The sequence below is a fragment of the Pristis pectinata genome, chromosome 16, assembly GCF_009764475.1.
Source record: "Pristis pectinata isolate sPriPec2 chromosome 16, sPriPec2.1.pri, whole genome shotgun sequence".
NCBI lineage: Eukaryota > Metazoa > Chordata > Chondrichthyes > Rhinopristiformes > Pristidae > Pristis > Pristis pectinata.
In genome coordinates this window covers 301,569-325,375 of record NC_067420.1, presented here as the reverse complement: position 1 = coordinate 325,375, position 23,807 = coordinate 301,569, and the positions used below count along the sequence as shown (strand labels likewise).

Sequence of the window (23,807 nt, the reverse complement as noted above, 5' to 3'; positions counted from 1 at the left end):
TAGCATCTCAGATAGCGACAAGGAGGTGTACAGGAGTGAGACAGATCGGCTGGTTAAGAGGTGTCACAACAACAACCTCGCACTCAAAGTCAGTAAATCCAAGGAATTGATTGTGAACTTCAGGAAGAGGAAGTCGAGAGAACACACACCAGTCCTCATTGAGGGGTCAGTGGCGGAAAGGGTGAGCAGCTTCAGGTTCCTGGGCATCAACATCTCAGAGGATCTATCTTGGGCCTAACACATTGATGCAGTCATGAAGAAGGCACACCAGCGGTTCTACTGCATTTGGAGTTTGAGGAGATTTGGTATGTAACTAAAAAATCTTACAGACTTCTACAGATGTACGGTGGAGAGCATTCTGACTGGTTGCATCATAGCCCGGTATGGAGGCTCTGATGTGCAGGATCGAAAGAGACTGCAGAGGGTTGTAGATGCGGCCAGCTCCATCGTGTACACAACCCTCCCCGCCTTCAAGGATATCTTCAGAGGCAGTGCCTCAAGAAGGTGGCACCCATCGTTAAGTGCGCTCTTCACATTACTACCATCGGGGAGGAGGTACAGGAGCCTGAAGACCCACACTCAACATTTCAGTAACAGCTTCTTCCCCTTCACCATCAGATTTCTGAACGGTCCATGAACCCATGAACACTACCTCGTTATTCCTCTTTTGCACTATTTATGTAATTTTTTAAACATAGTAATTTTTATGTCTTGCACTGTACTGCTGCCGCAGAGCAACACATTTCACCACATATGTCAATGATGATAATTCTGATTCTGATGCTTGAAAGGTTGGGAGCCCTTAAAGTAAAATGAAGAAAGTCAATAAAGAAAAGGCAGATTTGGCCACAATTGTTAATTCTTCTTGGATGTCAGGATGCTGCCAAAGAACTAGAGAATTTCAGTTTCTTCCTTGTTTTATAAAAGTGAAACGGATAAATCTGAGAACTACATATCGGTCAGTCTAATGTCTTTTTGTGGGGTTACTTTAAGAACCATTTAAGACAATTATTTGGCATTTGGAGTAGCATGGACTAACAAATTAAAGTCAGAATAGTTTCCTTGAAGGCCAAATGTGTTTGACTAACTTAATTCAAGTTCTTAAGCAAAGTAATTGAGAGCATTGATGAGCTTTGTAGCTTTGTGTGCTTGGTTGGTAATGTAGACTTCCAAATGGGGTTTGAGAAAATACCACTCAAAATGTAAACAAAATTAAGTTATGGCTATAAAAATGGCTGAAGGAAAAACCAGATAGTGGTGGTGAATGGTTGTTTTTCATTCTGGAGAAAGTACTGAAGTTGTGTTTTCTTAGGGCCATTGCTCCACTTGATATATACAGGTGACTCCTGCATAACAGGGGGATGGTGTTCTTAGAAAATCGTGGTACGGACTGTTTTCTGTAACACAAAGCTGCGTCATCTGTGTGTGCACCACGAAATGCCGTTTGAAAAAAATTGTATTTATTTACTTTCTTTTCCACATAAATTTTGTAAGAGCAAATTTTTATTCTGTGCAAGACTAAGTGGTGAAATGTATCAAATATCTATTGAAATTTAATGCAGAGAAGTGTAAAATGATGCATTTTTGGGAGGAAGAATTAGGAGAGCAAATATGAACTAAAAGCAAGAATGTTAAATGGGGTGTCACATCAAAGCCCTGGAGATGTACTCATTAACCTGAGGGTGACACAGGAAGTTGAGAAGCTTGTCTAAAAATATAGAGTAAAACTCACAGTAATCGGGTACACTTAGGACTTCAATGCTGGACTAGCAGATTTTCTAGGCTTATTGTTTTTTTTTATTTCTATTAATACTCCAACACTGCCTGAGAATCACTGCCTAAAAGGGCAGATTAATTGCAAGTATATATACAAAAATAATTTAATTAAGAAAGAAGGAAAAGAGATTCATTCAGCAGCTTAACCAAAGAGCCAGCACAGCAGTAAAGTGAATGGCAGCCTCCTCACGAGTTGGAGGACATTGTGAAAATAGTTTTATGACCAAAAAGTTAAAAGAAATAATTTTAATATGCCCATAAAATAGACTTCAGTGGAAATGTGTGCTGTATAAGCTGAGAATACAGTACCTCTGCCATGCTGTTTTCCTTGATACCCTGCTCATGGCAAATGCTTATGCTTACAACATTGAAACAGAAGCATAATCAAAATCAGCTGAAGGGAGGCCTCCATACAAAGGAGTGCAGTTATAAGTATAAAACATTAGTTCAAAAAATTGTTCTGATTAGTGTTTTGTGAAACATTTGCAATGGAAAAATAAATTCCTCTTTGGTTGCTAGCAGTCATTGAGGTGGGAAATATAAGCTGCAAGTTTATATTTCTGACATCAGGTCCTGAATGTTAGTCATTGCCTCTGAACTTTGATATGTGCTATGTTCTTGAACCTGCTATATTATTTTAGTGCTGCCAAATGCTTGAGTTGCAATTTGACATGCCTCACAATTGTGGCATCACAAACACTGCTGAAATTTTGTAAAAATTACAGACAAAAAAAAACTATTTTGTTATTTATTTTCTCTCCCTCCCTCCCTTCCTCCTTCCTCTTCCCAATCTTTGCTCATGTGTCTCTTTTTTTTCTTGCCTGCTGTTGTTTCTACATAGCAGCTGCCGTATGTACATGGTAGTCAGCAGCACTGGTATTTTGAAATGTGGCTTTTGTGAAATGCAAAAAATAAATGGACTCATGCATTTGTAGTCCTCTTACATCTGATCTTTACATGTATGAACTTACTGTGCACCCTCTATCCGATTACACCCTGCTGCCCATGCATATATGTTCTGAATCTGGCAGAATGACTTCAGATACTTCTGGGAATTGCCCCTTTCAAACAAAATTGCTGCATGGAAGATTGCACTTATTCATTTTCTAGAAACATTGATGCTGGCATGCACAATGGAAAGGATGCATACTGATCTCTGACCTTGCAGATCACACAATAGGTTTTGTTTTTAAGTTTAGTTTTCAAAGCTATTAATTATCAATGTTCACATTAATTAAAATGTCAGCTCAGGTTAATTACCAGCCCTAATCACTAAGTTCTGGATTTAGTATAACTTACCAGGATTTACAAAAATGAGGAAGGAAGACCTGAAGTGATGTTCTTCTTTTCACCAAAATCATCAGAATCCTTGGAGGTGGGGGGAAGAGACAGGGAAATCATGAATTAAGGATTATCTATACCTGATTCATTCTCTTCTGAGGTGGTGAGTATGCTGTAGGTACCTCAGGGTAAAGATTAGTTGTATAGAAATTTGTGAAATACTTGGTGGTCATGCACTAGAGAAGTAAAACTTTGCCATGGATGGATCGGTTTATTGTTGATTACAGGGTGACTTTTCAATAGACCATAATAAAAAAAGTGATAGACATGTTTAACTGGCCAAGCCGTGTCTGTCGAAAGAGGACTGAATTTATGTTACAAGTGGCTAGTTCTGACACAAAAAGGAAAGGGTAGTTATCTGAAGTTGTTGAGTTTGGTATCAGGTCCCAGGGGTTACAATGTGCTTAAATGGAAGATCAATGCTGCTCTTTGAGCTTTAGTTGGGCTTTGCTGGAACAGTGCAGGAGGCTAACGATGGAGATGTCAGAGTAGAGTGGGGTAGAGAATTAAAGTGAGGCAACTGGAAACTGAGTGGAGGTGTTCTGCAAAGCAGTCACCCAGTGTAGAGGTGGCCACACCGTGTGTACCAAATACAGTACACTAAGTAGAAAAAAAGTGCAAGTAAGTAGTTGCTTCCCCTAGGAGTACTGTTTGGGTCCCTGGAAAGTGGGAAGGAAACTGTGTGGCATCTCCTGCAGATGCATGAGAAAGCATTATGAAAAAGACTGGTGGAGATGGAAGAGCAAACCAAGGAGTCACAAAGGGAGTGTTTTTATTTCAGAATGCTGAACAGGCAGAGGAAGATGTGCCTCATGGATATACCTCCGACGTTTCACCATTAAGTTTGGGGGTCGGTGAGATGAAAGATGAGGATAAGTGGTGGTAGGGAGAGATTCCTTATTCTTGCTCTGGCTTGAAAGAAAGGAGATGAGAGCAAAAAGTTGGGGAAAAAAGAAGATATGGTTGAGAACTCTGTCAATTAAGTTAGCATGGTTAAGGAAAGTGAAAGACAGCTCATACACTAGTGTGTGAGGTCTTGTCATCTGAACAGATACCATGGCGCAATTGGGGAAGTGGCACAGTGTGTGTTGACGGACAGTGTCTTCGAATTCAATTCAGGAAATTAATCTTGTGTTTTCAAGTCAAAGCACCACATAGCTTCTTGCAGAGGTCCAATGTTCTGGTTTTATATGCAAATCATGGCTGCTCATTCTAACTATTTCAAAGCATATAGGAAATCCATCTCATTTTTGCTTGTAATCAATTCTGTTTCTTGATCTTTTTTCAATACCCAATAAAGTCCTGGTAATAGCTGATTCATTCAACTGAAGCTTATTACCTTGAGGTTATTCCTAATGATGGATGTCAAAATAAATTTGAACATGCTGGCACACCGTTTAATAGCCTGAGTTTAACTGGAATGCTAATAAACCGAAGGTCATTGTTCATTATTGTTGCAATATTATAGCCTTTCTCTACAGCATATGATGTGACCACTTCAACATAGTGTCTGCCACGTTGTTGCAGGAAGAAGTAGATTGGTGGTTATTTTTTTTCTCTCAAATATGAACGTATAGCTTCAAGTACATTGTTCTAGCAAATTTAAAAAGACTTGGAAAAACTGTGGGATGTTGGATGGCCCCAGTGCCTTTCCTGGGCATAGTTTACATTTGAAGCATCTAACTACATTGCAGGAGTAATAGTGAGCAAGCATTGCATACTGAATTGATTATTATGCATTGAATGTGATCAGCACAATCTTAACATCGGTTTTTAAAATATTTTGGAGCAAACCTTTGCCAAGTTTGATTAAAGCTGTGGCAGGGAGCCCTGTGTTTTGTTTTCTCCTTTCTGATGTAAAGGCTCTCAAAAATTGCAAACTTTGCAGAAGGAAAATTGCAAATTGGGGTTTTTATTTAGTTGGGTTGTCAGGAGAACAGAACAACAGTGACTAATAATTGAGCTCCTTTTATTGAATTTCAGCAAGCCAGCCTTTGATGAATAGCACTGAAGTGTGTATGTTTGAGTTTCAAATATTTTCATAGCTTTTTGTCAATACCAATTGAAGCAAATCGCAGTGTTACTCAAAGAGAAATGAGCTTGTTTTTTTTATAGTGACTTTGTTGCTAATGAATTACTTTTGATGTATAATCATTATATGACTTTTTTAGACAAACACAACAATCAATTTGCACAAGTTCTGTAGCAAAGTTCTATGAACAACAATGTTCTAATTGCCCAGTTAATCTTGAGGAAGAGATATTGACCAGAACACCTGGTGAATCATATTGGTTTTAGAGTTGTGCTCTGGAAATGTGGTCTTCCTGCAGGGCTTCAATTTAATGTCTCAGCTAAAAGATAGCACCACACTTAGTGCAGCATTTTGTCAATGGAATATTCATGTCTTGGGCTATGTTATGATGAGATATTGAAGGTAGCCTGTTCCATGGCTGGTTCCACACCTGTTGTTCTTTGTCTCAGATTCCATCAAGTTGTCCTCCAAACGACTTTTGCTAATATAATTTGACCAGCCTTATGATTGAAGTCTCCTGTGTTAATTGCACTACTTTTGGTAAAAGCTCCTGTTATTTTTCTTTAATTAGTAATCTGTTCAGCAACGTGGCTACTGTCATCTTTAGATTAATCAGAGTAATGGAAAGGAGCGTCTCGATGAATAATGTATTGGTAATGTAAAGGATAATACAAAATGCACCAAAAAAAACAGATGTACATAGTACTTTATTGCTTATGCAATGCTACTAAAGGAGATTTCTTAGCACTAAGCTCAGCTGTAATTAAATATTCTCCTTTATACAGTGGAGACTGACTTTGCCGGGGGTGGGGTGGTGTTGGAAGATGATGTCCTGGGACAATGTTTTGTGAAGAGGGGAGGCATCAGGATGACAAAGTTGATTAGCAATCCAAATAAACCACTACTGGATAATCAGAAGTTTATTTTTAGTGTCTACAAACCATTACCACAAAAGATTCTTGTTTAGCCTGTCTTTTATTTCTACCCAAAGTAATTGTGCTTCCTGACCTTAGCCTAAGTCATCATTGTTGTTACCTGTACACCGTCCATCATTATCAGGCATCACCCCACCTCCTCCCTTCCCATTACAACCTTTCCATTTTTCTGTTCTTTGTAATGACAGGTACCATGGAATATTTCATTCTTAGCCTTAGTCGTCACTCAGTCATGTCTTTTAATGGTTATTAGGTCAAATCCACATGACTGTTGTGCTATGAATTCATGTAGCTGGTTATGAATATGTCGTCAATCAGACAAAACTCATTTAATTGAAGCTTATTAACCACTATCCCCTGATTTCATCTTGGTCGCAAGAAAATGAATATTCAACCTGCTGCCTATTCTTGTTACATTTTGTTCATGATTAGCCAAGTCATTACACTGCTGAAGCTTTAACTTTTCTCTTAACATTTATAAATTTCTACCATGTCGAAATGACTGTCTACAGCCACGGCCATTTGATTTGCCTGGATTCTTGGCTCAGCCTGGTCCAAATGGGACATGTTCCAATGGTGTTGCTTCCTCTTTTCCCCAATATTTGTGCTGGTGTTCTGAGTGGAAACCCCTGTTACCCATGTTGCTCTTTGAGCCTTGTATCCCTTAGACATGTAACGTAAAAATTTCAATGGGTCCAACATTTGCAGACCATGGGAGACAGGCCCACATTTCCAGCATGGATAAGTGATGTGCTATCTGATTTCTATTCTTTGTCTGCAAGAGGCCCTCCTTGAAGTAACTTTAAGATCATTTCCACCTAATTGTAGAACTTAACCCATCCCTGCCCCCTCACCCCAACAACTAGAGCAAACTGTTCTTTTAGCTATTCACAGTTGGTATCTCATCTCTAAGTCAAAAGCATCTGGACTCACATCCCACGACAGAGAATTGAGCCCAAAAACCCTCTGAGTTTGTTCAGAAGTTCTAAATGAGTGCTGCTCAGTTGAAAGTGATGGTTTTAAAGTCTGATTTGAAAGACAAGGACCTGTCTGCTTACCCATGGGCAGATGTAAAGGCTCCCAAAGCTCTATTTTGAAGAGAAGCCAGCATTATCTCTAGTTTTCTGGTCACAATTTCTCCGGTATTTTGAAGAAAAGATTCTAAAAGGAAAAAAGAGAGCCTTCAATTAAAAAGTGCTGCAAGAATGAGCCAAGGAACTACACACTGGTGAGCCTAACATCAGTGGTGGGAAAGTTACTGGAAGGGATTCTGAGAGAGAAGACTTGCCTGCGTTGGGAAAAGCAAGGACTCAGTCAGCATGGCTTTGTGCGTGGGAAATCGTGTCTCACAAATTGAGTTCTTTGAAAAGGTGACCAAGAGCATTAATGAGGACAGGGCAGTAGACATCATCTATATGGGCTTTAGCTAGGCCTTTGACAAGGTCCTGCATGACAGGCTGGTCCAGAAGGATATTTCACATGGGATCCAGGGTTAGCCAGCCAACTGGATATAATATTGGCTTGGTGGTAGGAGTCAGAGGGTGGTAGTGGAGGATTGTTTTACAGATTAGAGGCCTGTGACCAGTGGAGTACCACAGGGATCAGTGCTGGGTCGCCTGTCGTTTGTCGTCTGTATTAAGGATTTGGATGAGAATGAGTTAGCAGGTGACACCAATATACCAACATGGGTGGTATAGTGGATAGTGAAGAAGATTATCTAAGATTGCAACAGGATCTAGATCAACTGGGAAAGTGGGCCAAGGAATGGGAGATGGAATTTAATTCAGACAAGTGTGAAGTGTTACATTTTGGGAAGTTAAACTAGGGCAGGACTTGCACAGTAAATGGCCAGACCCTGGAAAGTGTTGTAGAACAGAGAGACTTAGAGGTACAGGTACATAGTTTTCTGAAAGTGGTGACACAGGAAGATAAAGAGGTGAGGAAGGCATTTGGCACTCTTGTCTCCATAGTACAGGGCACTGAGTTCAAGAGTTGGGATATCATGTTGCAGCTGTAGATGTTGGTGAGACTGCACTTGGAGTATTGTGTGCAGTTCTGGTTGCCTAGCTGTAAGAAGGATATCATTAAGCTGGAAAGGGTGCAAGGAATATTCACAAGAGTGTTGCTAGGACCGAATGGTTTGAGTTATAAGGAGGGACCAGATAGGCTGGGACTGTTTACCCTGGAGGGAAGGAGGCTGAGGGGTGACCTTGTACAGATTTGAAATATCATGAGGGGCGTAGATAGGGTGGATGGAGCTGCCAGAGGAAGTCGTAGAGGCAAATACAATTATAATGTTTAAAAGACATTTAGACAGGTACATGGAGTTTAGTAGGATTTGGGTCAAACGCAGGCAGATGGGACTTGCTCGAGTAGGCACCTTGGTTGGCATGGAGAAGTGAGGGTGAAGGGCCTGTTTCCGTCCTGTATGACCCTCTAACTATTATCGTTAATATCATTAATATTGTGGGTACCTGCTGTACATTGATTATTAGGTTCCTTACATTACAACAGTGACAAAGTTTTAAAATTGCTTTGGAATGTTCTCAAAGGGATGCAAAAAATGCTAAGAAAATTCTGGTCTTTTTCTCATGCAATATGTCTTTTAAGAAAATTTAAATTGTATCTCTCTTCAGTATCCTGATCTTAAGGTAAAGTAAGGTATCTTTATTAGTCACATGTACGTCGAAACACACAGTGAAATGCATCTTTTGCGTAGTGTTCTGGGGGCAGCCTGCAAGTGTCGCCACGCTTTCAGCACCAACATAGCATGCCCACAACTTCCTAACCTGTACGTCTTTTGGTGAGGTACCTGCAAATAGTCCTCATAATTTAACCCAATAAATCCAAATATCACATGCAGTAGCTTGTCTTCAAAACAAAGCTTTGGGATTCTTTACATCCACTTGAGAGTGAGCAGACAGGGTATTGGTTTAAAGCCTAATCTGAAAGGTATCACCTTCACCTCCACAGCACTCACTTAGAATTGCAGGGCATAAGCAGGGTTTTTTTGTGCTTAATTCCCTACTGTGCCATTTGAGCTCAAGCTTTTGACGAGATGGCAACTACCCAAGGCAGAGCTACAGTTGTGAATAGATAGGAGAGGAGTCATTAGCTCCAGTGGATTCCAGAATAAATTGGGAATAACCTTAGGCCATCAGGGAACACTGGATATTGTTACTGCAGTGCAGCCCCTGAATTAGAACACAGTCAGCCCAAGTCTACACAATTGGAGAATTACTTGCTTTCTTTGTTTTAGCTCCTTTGAAATAAAAGCCAATTTAGGATTAGAGCTTTTGAGGTTTTTTTTAGTTTTTAAATTTTTTTTAAATTATATTTTTTAATTACATTCACGAGCATCCATATTCCCATTAATAATTCTCTCTCATCATTTAAATATATTCCAATTTCTTTTTCTTTAATCCAAAGTAGATGACCTCACATTGGCACCCATCATGGGTGGTCATGAATGAACTTTGCTACATTTATGTCCCCTCATTGATTCTGTCACGTCTTCCACTTGCCTCTTCCCCGTGCTTTCCAAATTGTTATCACCTGCGGAGTTGGATATAGGACTTTACAAAAGCAAAATGCTCAGAATTTAAAAATCTGGAATTCAAGACATTTCCTGTTAATACTCAGCAGGTTAAGCGGCATTTGGATTGAAAACGTTTCGTCAGATCTTCCGTGGTTATAAAGCTTTCTGTTTCTTCCTCCAAGTCATCAGAAATTGTGATGACAAGCTGATTTCCCAGTAATTATACTTGGAGAAATATAACACACATGCACACAGACACCTGTTTCTACTCTGTTCACCTGACCCTGCCGTGAAGCAGCACCATGTAGATAGAACAGGAAGGTGCACTATGCTTTTGGTCTGGGTGAGGTAAGTTATGGTCATCACAAGCAATCTAAACTCAGGGATGCTGTTTCTGCCTGGTGCTCAGCATGGGAGCTTGTGAATAAAATTAAACTACATCCTGTGAAAAAGAGAAATGATCAGTTTTGTTATAGGATTGTTGGATGGGGAAATCTGATTTTGCTTTGTGTATGCCATCTCTTCACATAGCACTTTTAAGCACCGTATTCAAGAGTTTCAATGTCATTTTATGCTTTATTGTAATAAAATCATTTCAAAAAGCTAGGGAACTGAAAAAGGATTATCTCTGTGAGGAGAATGTGTGTGCCTGACGTTTGGGTTTTTCACTGAGACAGGCAGAAATGGCTGCTTCTGTGTCCATTTTCTTTGGCTTCTTTGTAAACAGCACACAAGTTGTTCCATGCACAAATCCCATTTGTATGTCATCTGGCAAATTTACTCATCTGGTGGCCAACCAGAAAATATTTACATGCAGCCTTCTGATTCTTTTGTGAGTGATGTATGTCTGTCAACAAAAATGTGCATGGTCTGAAATATGTTGAGTATGTATTTTTGAGTATAAAAGGATTAACAATAATTTGATTCTGTGTTAATTTAGTTGGAAGGACAAGTGGTAGCACTGCTGGTTCAGAACCTGGAACGATTGGATGAGACAGTGAAGGAAGAAGCAGATGGTGTTCACAATACATTAGGTACGTTGTTTTGCCTGATTTTTTTTTACTCTGTAATGAGATTCGTGACTAAGCAGCAATGTATCTAGCCTTATTTGTGATTTTTCTGAAGTAAGGTTGTAACTGTGTGGTTTACCTTACTTCAAGTAAGAGGAAAGCCTATCTAACACGTGCATGGACTGTAAGACCAGAGAAAACTGCATTATCGTTCTGAAGATGAAGTATTCAATAAATCTGAAGAAATAATTGATGCATATGGTAAATGGGAATATCCTTTATGCTTTGGTCTTTAAAGTGGAGGCATTATTTTGAAGAGTGTATTAAAATCATTTCTCAGTTATAGGATTCCATTGCAACTTATGAATGAGATTACATTATTAATGACCATAAACATGGGATGCAATATTGGAAACGTGACACGGTAGAAGAGAGCTTCCTGTTCACCCAGTAGCTCATTATTTTCTACATCCTTGGAAAAAAGCACATGAATCATTTACAACCAACACTAAAAGCTCTTATTAAATGGCAAAAAGTACATTTGTGTGAAATGTTAGTAGATTTATTTAGAATTTAAAATGTTAATGATTTTTTTTTGTACTTGTCCCTCCTTTATTCTGAACTTTTATTATTGTCAATACCTCCCCATGCCTCTTTTTCTCACCCCTGAAATATTTGCCTCTAGAGACTTTCAGATTCAGGTAATTTCCTCTCCCCACCCTCTCATCCTGTTCTCCCACCACTGCTGGCTCTTGCAGCTCTCTAATCCCAGTCAACCTTTCTGGCCTTCAGTACATTGTAATTCTACTTTCACATTGGTTTCTCCTCAGCCACTGTTCTTGTTTGGCTTTTGTTTGGTTCACTCCTTGATTTCTTTTCCTATTGTGTAACATAAGGTGCATTAGCATTGCCATCAACAAGCAAGTTTGGTCCTGGCATCGGCAAGGGAATGATTATCATAGAGGGTGGTACAGCATCACCTGCAACTGAGAAGAAGGATGCAGTCATTGGGCCCCTTGTCAGTTTGATACAAATTGTGTGGCCCCAGCTTGGTTGCATAGCCTGTTAAAACTGGATTCTTATTATCACAACATATAAATACAACAGTACATGAGTGTGAGGGTAAACTGGAGACTCTCAACTCTGAATGAGTGGAGAGCTTAGGTTTGTGTAAAAGAAATTTCTTTTATGAAAATCTTGCAGATCAGGATTGAGTGGAATGCCATGGCCTTGAAATGTGTAAACTTAACATTGTTGTTGGGATAACGTGGTGCTGAATAGTCTGTCATCATCATGATTTTAATATCAAATCAAAAGGGTGACAACAAAGATCAGTGGAGAATCCTTATTATTTTAACTGAGCGAGAGATGGCAAGGTGCTGAGAGAGGAAATGAAGGTTAACAGTGCAAAACAGGGATGTGTGATGAGAGAATAAGATGAAACCCTCGTCCACAGGGTACACACGACTGCTTAAGACAGTGAACTGGCAAACTTTAGACAGATACAGTTTGGAGGGAGATGGTGCTAGGCAAGCGTTGTAATTCAGAATTTAGAAGAATCATAGAAAAGCATTACTGTGCTTTATCCTGGGGATGTTTTGATGTGTCTTTGATTGCATTTTGGGTTTTATAATATATTTTATTATGTTTCATTTTTTTCCCTGTTTTGTGATCTTTGTGAAAGCTAAGGCTCGGTGCAGAGCAAGCATTTGATTTCTTTTCACGGTCTGACCATGAGGTAATTGAATTCTTAATTCTGGCAGTGCTGCAGTTTTAAGATGCATCATTACGTTGGTGGTTTTTTGGGTTGTCAAACCAATAATTCACAAACTCAGCACTGGCAAAGCAATGATTGGAAATTGTGGAACCTGTCCGGCTGATAATTCTATATGATTTTTGACCATTGCTGCTCCCACTGAGTTGGTGTTCAAGAAGTCTGAGCAAAATCACTGCTGGTGAATGTGAGAACCAATCAGAAGGAATTAGTCAATCTGTGGATTTAATTGGTTTTTCTAAATCCCATTACTTTCGATGGGAAATGTGCTACAGTGTATGTTTACTTGTTTTATGTTGCCTTGGCTTTTATTTGGAAAGAAGCTAGGCAATGTGGCTGTCAAGTCCAATTAATCTTTTAGGATGGAAGGCCCAGTTGTATTATAAAATGAACCCATCAGTGGGAATGCTAATGGGGATACAACCTGGCAACACTAATAGTCTGTGACACTGGTTTGGCTGTTTGCACACTTCTATTACTTTTTCTAATTTATTTCACTCTCAGCACTCTCTATCAGAATGTTTCACCTGCTTCGGCCTCATTTTAGTGAAGTGTTGAGAAACTTACCCTGACTTACAGCATTTCATTTGAAAGCATTTCAGGCTGAAAGCTACCAATTTATTTGAATTGGAATGATATGCAATTGACAAAAAAAGAGAAAACTGTTTTTGAATTAACATTGTATATTTCATGTGTGTGTATATATATATATATGTGTGTGTGTATATATATATATATATATATATATATATATATATATATATACGTGCTGTTGACAACATTCAATATGATAGGTTGGAGAAAATCCATTTTCTTATTTGTTTCTGATTTTCATTTTACAGCTTTTTTTCTTTTGCGTCCTGGTTTTCTTTGATGACCTGTCCTTTTTTTTTGATCTTCACTGAACAAGTTCTTTCTTTCAGCTGATAGGTGGTATAATGGAGAAGGAAACTGCCCTAAACTGCATCTGGAGTAGGGATTGTCAGAAAAATTTAGCCCTCTTGCTCACATGTACCTTACCTCTGAGAAAATCTCCTTCCCCTTTGAGTAAACCCCACCTCTTACCCTTGCTCTAATTTTACTTGCCTCTTGAATTTTCTATTCTTGCTGACCCAAAGAATGGGCATTTAGTAACTATAAACTTTAAACCAATTTCAACCCTGTCTTTCTTCCTTTTTCAAAACAAACCAAAGGTTTAAAAAGTCTCATCAATACCAAAAAAAAAAGTCTCATCAATACTGATACTGACGCATCCTGGTAATTGGGTATATTGGGCCTGCTTAGACTGCATGACAGCTCAGAAACAGATCTGTGAGCACATCATTCATGTTCATTGAATGGTTGCTGGGTTGAATTTGCTCTGTTTTTTATGATGGGATCTACTTGGGCAACTTTCCACATTGTCAGGAAGATACCATCGTTGTGACTGCACTGAACAACTTGGCGAGATGTGCAGCTTAACCTGGAGAGTAGGTAGTTGGTACTTGAGCCAGGAATAAAAGGATTGAATTACTACTATGTTGAGCAGTTCTTTATTTTTAGTGAATAAATTTCTTATTTTTGCATTCCATTTAGTGGTTAGATTAGTCAGTTTTTTCTGTAGTTTAAATTTTGCTGCCTTACTGATTTTATACCATTTAAGAATTGTTGGGCTATTTTTCATAAGAGTCTGCCATACGGTCATTAGGTAATTATTTTTATTGCTTTTTAATCATTACAGTTTAGTATTGAGAACATTAAACATTGATAAATATTGTACAATTTCCTGGTGAAATGTGTGTTAACAGTCATGCGGAACAGTGTGTTTACAGTAGATTTAAGGAGCTGCTTCTTGTTCATTATTTACCAAGTACATATGTCACTGCCTAGCAAATTAATAGTAGGCCAGAATCTCTCTCTTCTTTCAAAACATATTGCTGGATTTCTACAGGAAAAGCTGAGATCAAACACATTTACAGCCCTATGTCATTTGGCTTATTGTGTAGTATGTTGCAAAGTCTGTATTAGTTGTCTTGATTTAAATTTTCAGTGGATTAATGGTTTAATATCCACAGTCCACTTTATATAATAGAGTTGCTCAAAAGTTGCAAAATGACTTGACGTTTTTGATAATTGTTTTTACCCATTCTCCTCTGCACTTCCCCTGCAAAAAAAAATTCGAGTACAATGTGATTGAGATTGCTGAAAAATGTATAACTGCTAGGGACAGTCATAAAGCGGATTACATTAGACGGCATTCTGTTAGTCACTAGTGTTTAAATTTGATCCCTGTAATGGTTCAGTGCTAAAATTAATTTCTGTTCTTTACACAGCTGGCAGGACTGTATCATTCTTTACATTTTGCTAGATTTCTGTCATGAGTGTATATCACATTAATGAAAAATCAATAGCATAAAAATTACATAATTAAAACCATTTCTTGTGCACCAGTCTGTCTCAGTCAGTTGGCACAGATGCAAACCCATCTGTGTACACATTTAACACAGGGAATGAAGAATGGATTCTGTAGGGTGCACTGTTTTATAAGGCATCAGACTGATCTGAGCAACTTGGCTTGGACATTGGTTATGTTGTATTTTTTTCAAAGATTGTTGTGGTGTGCTTTTACTATCAAAATGTAAAATGACTAATACTGCATGTCTAAAGAAAAGGCTAGATGTAACGTAAAAGGAAATGGTGAGATATTTTATAAGTAAACTAGAAGTAAAAGTATAAAAAAAGGACCCATTTGTGCAAGAAATTGGTAATAAGTATTGTAACAGTTTCAACAAATGGTAGAAGTGAGATAGGCTGGAGAAGATGTGAAAGTGTTAGGAAGGTTTCAGAAAAGATTTACAAGAATGGTTTCTGGGATGAGGAACTACTGTTACAAGGATAGATTAGAGGATCTGGGATTTCTTTCATACAAAATTGCTGGGAGGGGATTTGATAGAAGTAATATAAAATGATGGGTCTGGATAGAGTGGACAGTGGGAGGTTTATTCTCTTTGGTTGGGGGTTTGGGGACTAGGTCACAGGTGTAAGGTAAAGGGGAAGAGAATTAAGAGTGATATGTTTAAAAACAACTTTACATGTGGATGGAATCTGGAATGCACTACCTACAGTAATGTGGAGGCAGCTTCCATTATAGCCATCAAGAGGGAATCTGATAAATACAAGATGATGAAGAAATTATAAGGCTATGGATAAAGGGCTGGAGAGTTGGAACTAGAAAATTTATTTGGCAAAGACAAGATGGGCATAATGGCCTTAACCTGTGCTTTAACCATTCAATGATTCTAAAAGGATGAGTACATATAATGTGTAAGGATTTTCTTTTATTTATTTATATTCTCATAAAGCTTTTCTGTACCCACTGTAATGCTTTCCTATAATGTTGTGACCAAAACTGAACATAGGACTCCATCTTAGGCTGGACCAATACTTTTTAAGGTTCAGCATGACTTCCTGCTTTTTATACTCTGTGCTTCTGTCAATAAAGCCCAGAATTATTAAAGCCTCAGTAACCACTTCCACAACCTGCCTGCCACTTTCAGTTATTTGTCCACACATACCTCCTGGGCCCTTTGCACCCCTTTCAGTAGAGTATGTTTTATACCATGTTGCTGATTCTCATTCTTCCTACCTAAATCATTACCTCAGACGTGTCTGCATTTGAACTTCATTTGCCATGTGTTTGCCCATTCCCCCAATCTGTTTACATCTTGCTGGTTTTATTACTATTCATTTCTCAGTTAACAATCCTGCCAAGTTTTGTCAGTTTCTGGTGTTCTAGGATTTGGACCCAGCGAAGATGAAGGAGTTGTGAAATGTTTCCAAGTAAGGATGGTCTCTGTGACTTAGATGGAAACCTGCTAGTGGTGGTGTTCCCATGTGCCTGCTGCCTTAGCCTTAATGTAGCACAGCTCACAATATTTATGGCATATTGCTAATGCAGCCTTGATGAATAACTGCAGTATATTTTATTGACTATATATGTTGCAGCCACAGTGCAACAAAGATGGAGGAATGAATCTTTAGGGTAGTGGATAGTGTGCCAGTTGAGCTGCACTGCCCTGGATGGGGCCAAGCTACTTGACTATTATTGGAACAGCATTCACTGGAGCAAGTTGAGATTTTTCCATTGCACTCCTGACTCGTACCTTATAGATGGGAAACTCTTTAGGACATTAGAAGAGATCCACACCACAAAATACCTAGCCTCTGACCTGAATTAGTGACCATAGTACATTGGTGGCCAATCGAAATTAGCAGTTGGCCATTGGTGACCCATTGGATGTTGTTATTGGAACATAAAGATAGACATTTAGAGAAGGTTATTGTTAAACAATTGTGTGCCTCAAATTTGTTTTCTGCTCATTGGCCCAAGCCTGAATGATGTTTAGGTTTTGTATCATTCAGGCATACACTGTTTGTGAATGGATTTGAACATCATGCAATCATCAAATGAAAATTCCATTTTTGACCTTCTGATGGAAGGATATTTATTGGTGAATCAGCTGAATACTGCCCTATGCAACTTCTGCAGCAATGTCTTGAGCTGAGTTGATTGACCAATGACAACCAGATAATTATTTTCTGAACATGATTGACTAGCTATCTCATGGGAGGCCTATTAGGAGAAAAAAAAGACATGTTAGCAAAAAGAAGTGAAGCAGCTTGGAAGGAAAGTTGGCTGACAGACTGGAAACAGTGAACTAGGATTAATGAATATTGCTCAGACTGAAGAATGTTTGAAGGGCTGTAGCCAGAGGGTTGGTACTGGTGCATTTTTTAATATTCTGTGTTTAGATTATTTAGATACATGTGTATAACATTTGAAACGTGTTGATGAGAGTAAAGTACAAGATTTGGCAAATGCTGAAGAAAACTACAAGATTTTTGGGATGATATAGGTTATCAGAAAGGCCATAGAGATAGCAGAAGCAATTTAATGGACAGAGTGTATTTTGGGAGGAAAACAAGCAATGTATCGTATGTAGATTTTTAGAAGGTGTCTTAATTGGCTTACAAAAATTCAGACAAATAGTCTAAAATGAGGTATAACAATGGAAAACATGTTGATTGTCGAACTTGATGGAAATACACGGAAGGAAATGGCAGAACGTGAGTGTAAGGTTTGCATGGAAGCATGCATAAAGCTACACAGGATAAACGAGGGCAGTAATTGAAAGATGCCAGGGATAATCAGGTTTGATGAGCCTGGATTTGTTAAGTCAATTTTGAAGAAATTATTTCATGGTTTATCTCAAGCACATCAGTTAAAACTGTCAAAAGGTCACTTTGGGTTATGGCTGGTTTAATACTTGCAGTTAGTACAAGAGAAAAGGGGTATGATTTAATCAAGACAACTTACCGTATCTAGAGCATTACAGAAATAACATTATGGCATGGAATGTATAAGATGATACAGAGGGTGGAAAACCAAGTTTAAGGAAAGAATTAGTATATTGGGACTGTTTTCTTATGAACACAAAGGCTAAAAGGAATGTTTGCATTGAGTTTTTTAAGTAAAACTGGTTTTACCATGGCCTTTTATGGGAAGTATCAATATAGATATGAAAGAGGGTTTGCTTTTGAAACACATTAGTTTAGAATTTTTTCAAAGAAGTGGCCTTTTTCTCTTGGTGATGCAAATGTTGATGGTTCTAGAGTTGATCCTCAGTATGCTCTTACATCTTGGTGTTTGTACACCTTAAATTCAACATAACACCCTTGCCTTTCATGTCTGCAGGATTAGCAATATTTGGTTAGATTTAATTTGTGGAAAAGAACAAAATACTAATTTGAATTCATTTTAGCTATTAGAGATTCAGTTTGTTACTTTTTTTCTTCTGCCAGACATTCATGGTAACAGAACAATGACCGTTCCCCATGTGCGACTAGTTTCATGCATTAAACAAATACTGCATTGCTACTTTCTTAACCTTCGATCATTCTGGAGAAGCTTGGTACTTGATCCTCAAAATGAAGCACCCCAGTTCACTTTTTTCCATCCAAGTTTTTGCAACTGAAAGGCTTCAACTTAATGAAAATATCCTGAATTTTGTCAGTCTGGTTGGGCACGATTTGCGTAGTTTTGTTTCATAGCTACTTTGCCTTTTTTCTACCCTTTTTTCTTTATTTAAAATAAATTACTACCATTGGTGTGGTTTTAAGGCATGCCACTGGTTAAAAAATTACTGATCTAAAATTGTAATCTGAATATAACATTCCATTGGCTTCTACATTTAGTGTTTGGAGATTAATCTGCATAATATTTGCACCCTAGTGTATGCTTGCTTTTGATCATTTCCGTATCAATAAGTAGATGCATCTTGGTCAAATGACTGTGGACTTGGTCAAGGAAGAATGTGATGGGAAAAGTATTTTGCACAGTTGGCAAGAATTACCTCTTGGAAGAAATTCCCACAGTTGCAGATTGCTCCATTAAATTTGACAAAGCTTCAATGCACAACTATCCCCTCTCTTTTCCCCCCTTCCCCAAAAAAGGCATAAGCAACTTCTAAACTTCATTCAGTTGTCTAAATGTTTTGTGTACTAATTCTTCTTTGTATTTTTCACTGACAACTCTGTGCTATGTATCAATCCCTGTAACTACATCATGCAGACACTAGTGAGTAAAACTTCATCAAGACTGCAAGGGGAATTGAGGGGTTTGTTCCAGGTAACCAATAAAACACAAGGGAACAATGCTGGAGCCACAACATTACCAGTAGTGGGGGTAATACGTCTTTGGAAGATTTCACCCAAGTTTCTATGTGGGTCTGGCTTTTGTTCAGCCATTCCAATCATTTTTATTGATCAGGCGTATGTAAACCTGAACAATTTTTTTTGGGCAGCATGGTAGCGTAGCGGTTAGCGTAATGCTGTTACAGTGCCAGCAATCAGGGTTTAATTCCCGCCACTGTCTGTAAGGATTTTGTACATTCTCCCCACGACTGAGTGGGTTTCCTCCGGGTGCTCTGGTTTCCTCCCACATTCCAAAGACATAGGGGTTAGTAGGTTAACATGGGTGTAATTGGGTGGCACAGGCTCATTAGGCCAGAAGGGCCTGTACTGTGCTGTATAAATAGAGTTTTAAAAAGTTTTTTCTTTAAGTTTTATAATATGCTCTTCCTGCTCTGATCAAACCTTATGGAGAAATTGCATTTGAAAATCTGTCATCTCCAGAAAGTTTCTGGATCTGCTCTGGGGAAAATGGAAAAGGTGGAAAAAATAAGTATTTAAAAAAAATAAGGAGACAATTTCAGGTTAACTTTTGTATCTTTTAAGGAGAAAATAGGGAATTCCCATATTTTGCTGGAAAGAAGCAGACAGATCCATTCATCTGTGTTTGTGGTAAAATGTCTATTTAAGTCATCAGAGCAAAATACTCCTGGGTATTGGATCTCTGAGTTTCGAGCTCTGTGTTACACAGGATAATCTGGTGTATTTCAGTGATGATGTAAAAACAGGAGGTTGAAGTATAAGAGTCACACCACCAAATGGAATCTCATAATTAGAAGTAAATTTACCTCATTTTTAATCTCTGGACTCTGGAAGAAACTAATCCTACTTGATGTAAATTACAAATATTTAACAGTTACTATCTTGTAAAAAGGAATGCAACTCTTGTAGAACTCCTCACAACTTCAAGGCCTTGGTGAGTAGGGTTAAGGAAAACCCTAAGGCGTTCTACAAGTATGTGAAGAATGGGAGGATGACTAGCGTTCAAGAGCCGTGAGGTAATGTTGCAGCTCTACAGAACTCTGGTCAGACCACACTTGGAGTATTGTGTTCAGTTCTGGTCACTTCATTATAAGAAGGATGTGGAAGCTTTAGAGAGGGTGCAGAGGAAATTTACCAGGATGCTGCCTGGATTGGAGAGCATGTCTTATGAGGATAGGTTGAGTGAGTTAGGGCTCTTCTCTTTGGAGAGAAGGAAGATGAGAGGTGAGTTGATAGAGATGTACAAGATGATAAGAGGCATAGAACAAGTGGACAGTCAGAGACTTTTTCCCAAGGCAAAAATGGCTAACACGAGGGGATGTAATTTTAAGGGGACTGGAGGAAGGTATAAGAGGGATGTCAGAGGTAAGTCTTTTACACAGAGAGTGGTGGGTGTGTGGAACGCACTGCCGTCAGAGGTTGTGGGGGCAGATACATTAGGGACATTTAAGAGACTCTTAGATAACCACATGAATGATAGAGAAATGGAGGCTGTATGGGAGGGAAGGATTAGATAGATATTAGAGCAGGATAAAATGTCGGCACAATGTCATGGGCCGAAGGGCCTGTACTGTGCTGTAATGTTCTGTGTTCTATAAGCTTTCCCAAGAGCTCAGCGATTTGCATTAGGTCAGCAAAAGGTTCATTGTCTCTTTCAGTGTACTTCTGAATTGTGTGTTCACTGTGTTCTTTCTTTCTAAAACAGCTATTATAGAGAACTTAGCTGAATTTCGCCCTGAAATGTGCACTGAAGCAGCTCAGCAAGGTCTTCTGCAGTGGATGTTGAAGCGAATAAAGGTAGTGCTTGGTTAGAGTAAAACCATAACATTTCTTTAATGTACTTCTAATACATCTTTCAAGAAAACTTGTTCCTCTGGGTCCAGGTGTCATTGGTAAGGTTGAAATTTGTTGCCTATACCATTACTCTTGAGACCAGTTGAGGTAGGCTGCTGGCTTGTCCAAAAGCAGTTGTCTTGTGGGAAAGGGGGTTTAATGCTGTAGATGTATTAACTTGTGTCACAATTCCGTCTATGTGTATACTTTCTTTTAACCATTAGAAGGGTAAACAGTTGGTGTGGAATTTCTTAACCAGCAGGCAATTCTTTTCCATGAACATCAGAAATCTTCAGTTTGTAATATCTGTAAAACATGCTATACAAATAAAAATTGTTTAAAGTGCCCATTTCACATTTAAAGTACAAAATTAATATTTAAATTGATTACTAATTTCACAGATTTTTCTGAATAACTACTTTTTGTTACATGTGGATTGTCTGTTGGGGTCAGAAATAGTTTGCATCTGTTGAACATAGTACAGGTCACTATTAAAGGAATCAAACTTGATTTAATATATCTCGCATTTTCTTTGAACAGAAATATGATAGAGTCATACAGCATGGAAACAGGCCCTTTGGCCCAAATGGTCCGTGCTGACCAAGATGCCCATTTGCCTGCGTTTGGCCCATATCCTTCTAAACCTTTCCTATCCATGTACCTGTCCAACTATCCTTTAAAAGTTGTTATTGTACCTTATCTCAACGACTTCCTCTGGCAGCTCATTCCACATACATACCACCTGTGTGTGTGTGTGTGTGTGTGTGTGTGTGAGAGAGAGAGAGCGAGATATAAATAAAATGTTGTCCCTCAAGTTCTTATTAAATCTTTCCACTCTCACCTTAAACCTATGCCCTCCAGTTCTTGATTCCCCAACCCTGGGAAAAAAACTGAGTGCATTCACCCTGTCTATGCCCCTCATGATTTTATGCACCTCTATAAGATCACCTTTCAGTCTCCTACACTGCAGGAAAAAAATTGCTAGCTTGTCCAACCCCTCCCTATAACTCAGTCCCTCGATTCCTGGCAACATCATAAATCTTTTCTCCACTCTTTTTCCAGTTTAATAACATCTTTCCTATAGCAGGGTGACCAAAACCAAACACAATATTCTAAGTGCGGCCTCACCAGTGTCTTCTTCAACTGCAACATAACCTCCCAACTTCTGTACTTAATGCCCTGACTGATAAAGGCCAGTGTGCCAAAAGCCTCCTTTGCCACCCTGTCTACCTAGGAACTATGTATCTGAACTCCAAGGTCCCTCTGTTCTACAACATTCCCCAAGGCCCTACCGTTTACTGTGAATTGACTTGATTTGACTTTCCAAAATGCATCACTTCACATTTATCTTAATTAAATTTCATTTACCATTCCTTGGCCCACTTACCCATTCTTGATAACCTTCTGCACTGTCTACAATGCCACCTATTTTTGTGTCATCTGCAAATTTACTAACCATGCCTTGTACATTATCATTCAAATCTTTGGTATGTGAAAATTAATCTGTAGTAGCTACGTGTGCAAATGTATAGTGTAAATGACAGTGACTATTGTAAGGTTCATATGTTACAGTACTCATGGGTTTCCCATTATACTCCATTTCCTTTTCAACTGGAGCTGAGATGTTGTCAATGGCATGTTCAGTTTTGATCTTACTATCACACTGACTTTTAACAGCACTCTGTACCACAATTGTTATGCATTTGATCCTTTTCAGAAAGCCTTCAATATTCTTGGGTTAAAATCAGCAGCTGACAATGAGTCTGAAGGTGTGTTCCGTGTGTGTTGAGAACATATTTCCTTCTACTTTGTTCTTTAGTTGGCTATTGCAGAGTACTGACAAATTATAATCAGTTTGATATTATTTTTAAAATAGGCCAAGATACCTTTCGATGCCAACAAGCTCTACTGCAGTGAAATTCTTGCCATCTTGCTTCAGAATAATGATGGTAGGTTTGCCTTGAATCTTTAGGAGAATGAATTATATGGCGATGGTGAAATGAATAGATGGTAAATATTCCCCATTTCCTGAATTCCCCAGTGGTTTCATCCATCCTGCATTTCTATTTCCCACTAACTAACTTTATCGGTACTCACAAGCACTGATTTGTTGCCTAATAATATTTGAAAAGATGGGCATCATCTAACACAAGGTTAGTTTTTGATTTGTATGTTGGGATACAGCAAAGCTTTGTTCCTAGAGGACCTGTCAGTAAAGATTGGCATTTTGTGTTTGTGCTTGATGAGGTATTCTGCAGAAGTATCCTGGGCAACTATTAAAGGGTACTTTTGCCTGATGATATAATAGTTCTCCCATTACTTTATTTCTTTATAGTCAGGGAACTGGCTTGTAGTTGAAACATTTTAGAATTGCAACAAAGTCTTAAGATCATGAAAAAAGTATTGTGTGCATTGATCAATTCCTAGCTATTGCCTGCAAAAATTGTTGTTCCTAAGTTGATTGCAAAATTTCATATTAAGATGTGGTGCAATAAAACTCAGTTTATTATTTTACATTTTGAAATATTTTTATATTCTAAACTTACGTGCTTTGCCTTTAAAGTAATTTTCAGTTGAATTCTTCTATGTGGATAAATGTTTGTTCAACAACCAGATGTTAATACTTTTGTTAGTTCCATATTTTTGCTCAGATATTGTAACTATCACTTTTTAACAACAGATAATGTTCCATGACTACAGTTCTTATCCTACAGAGGAATTGTTGACAAAGTGGTTACATTTATTAGGTAGTAAATTTAACCATTTTCTCACCAACATTTATGTTCAAATCATAGGCTCGTAGAAAATCCATGACACAGGAGACCATTCAGTCCATGTCTGTACTGGCCAAGTAAAG

General features: G+C 38.4%; 1 protein-coding gene across 1 annotated transcript in view; it reads left to right on the top strand.

Moving 5' to 3' along the window:
• ctnnbl1 (catenin, beta like 1) overlaps positions 1 to 23,807 on the top strand; it is a 144,988-nt gene that overhangs the window by 47,923 nt on the left and 73,258 nt on the right. Inside the window, exons 6-8 of the mRNA XM_052031231.1 lie at positions 10,563 to 10,656; positions 20,823 to 20,914; positions 22,827 to 22,899. Of these exons, the coding sequence (XP_051887191.1) occupies positions 10,563 to 10,656; positions 20,823 to 20,914; positions 22,827 to 22,899 (259 nt within the window). The remainder of the gene's footprint in view (positions 1 to 10,562; positions 10,657 to 20,822; positions 20,915 to 22,826; positions 22,900 to 23,807) is intronic.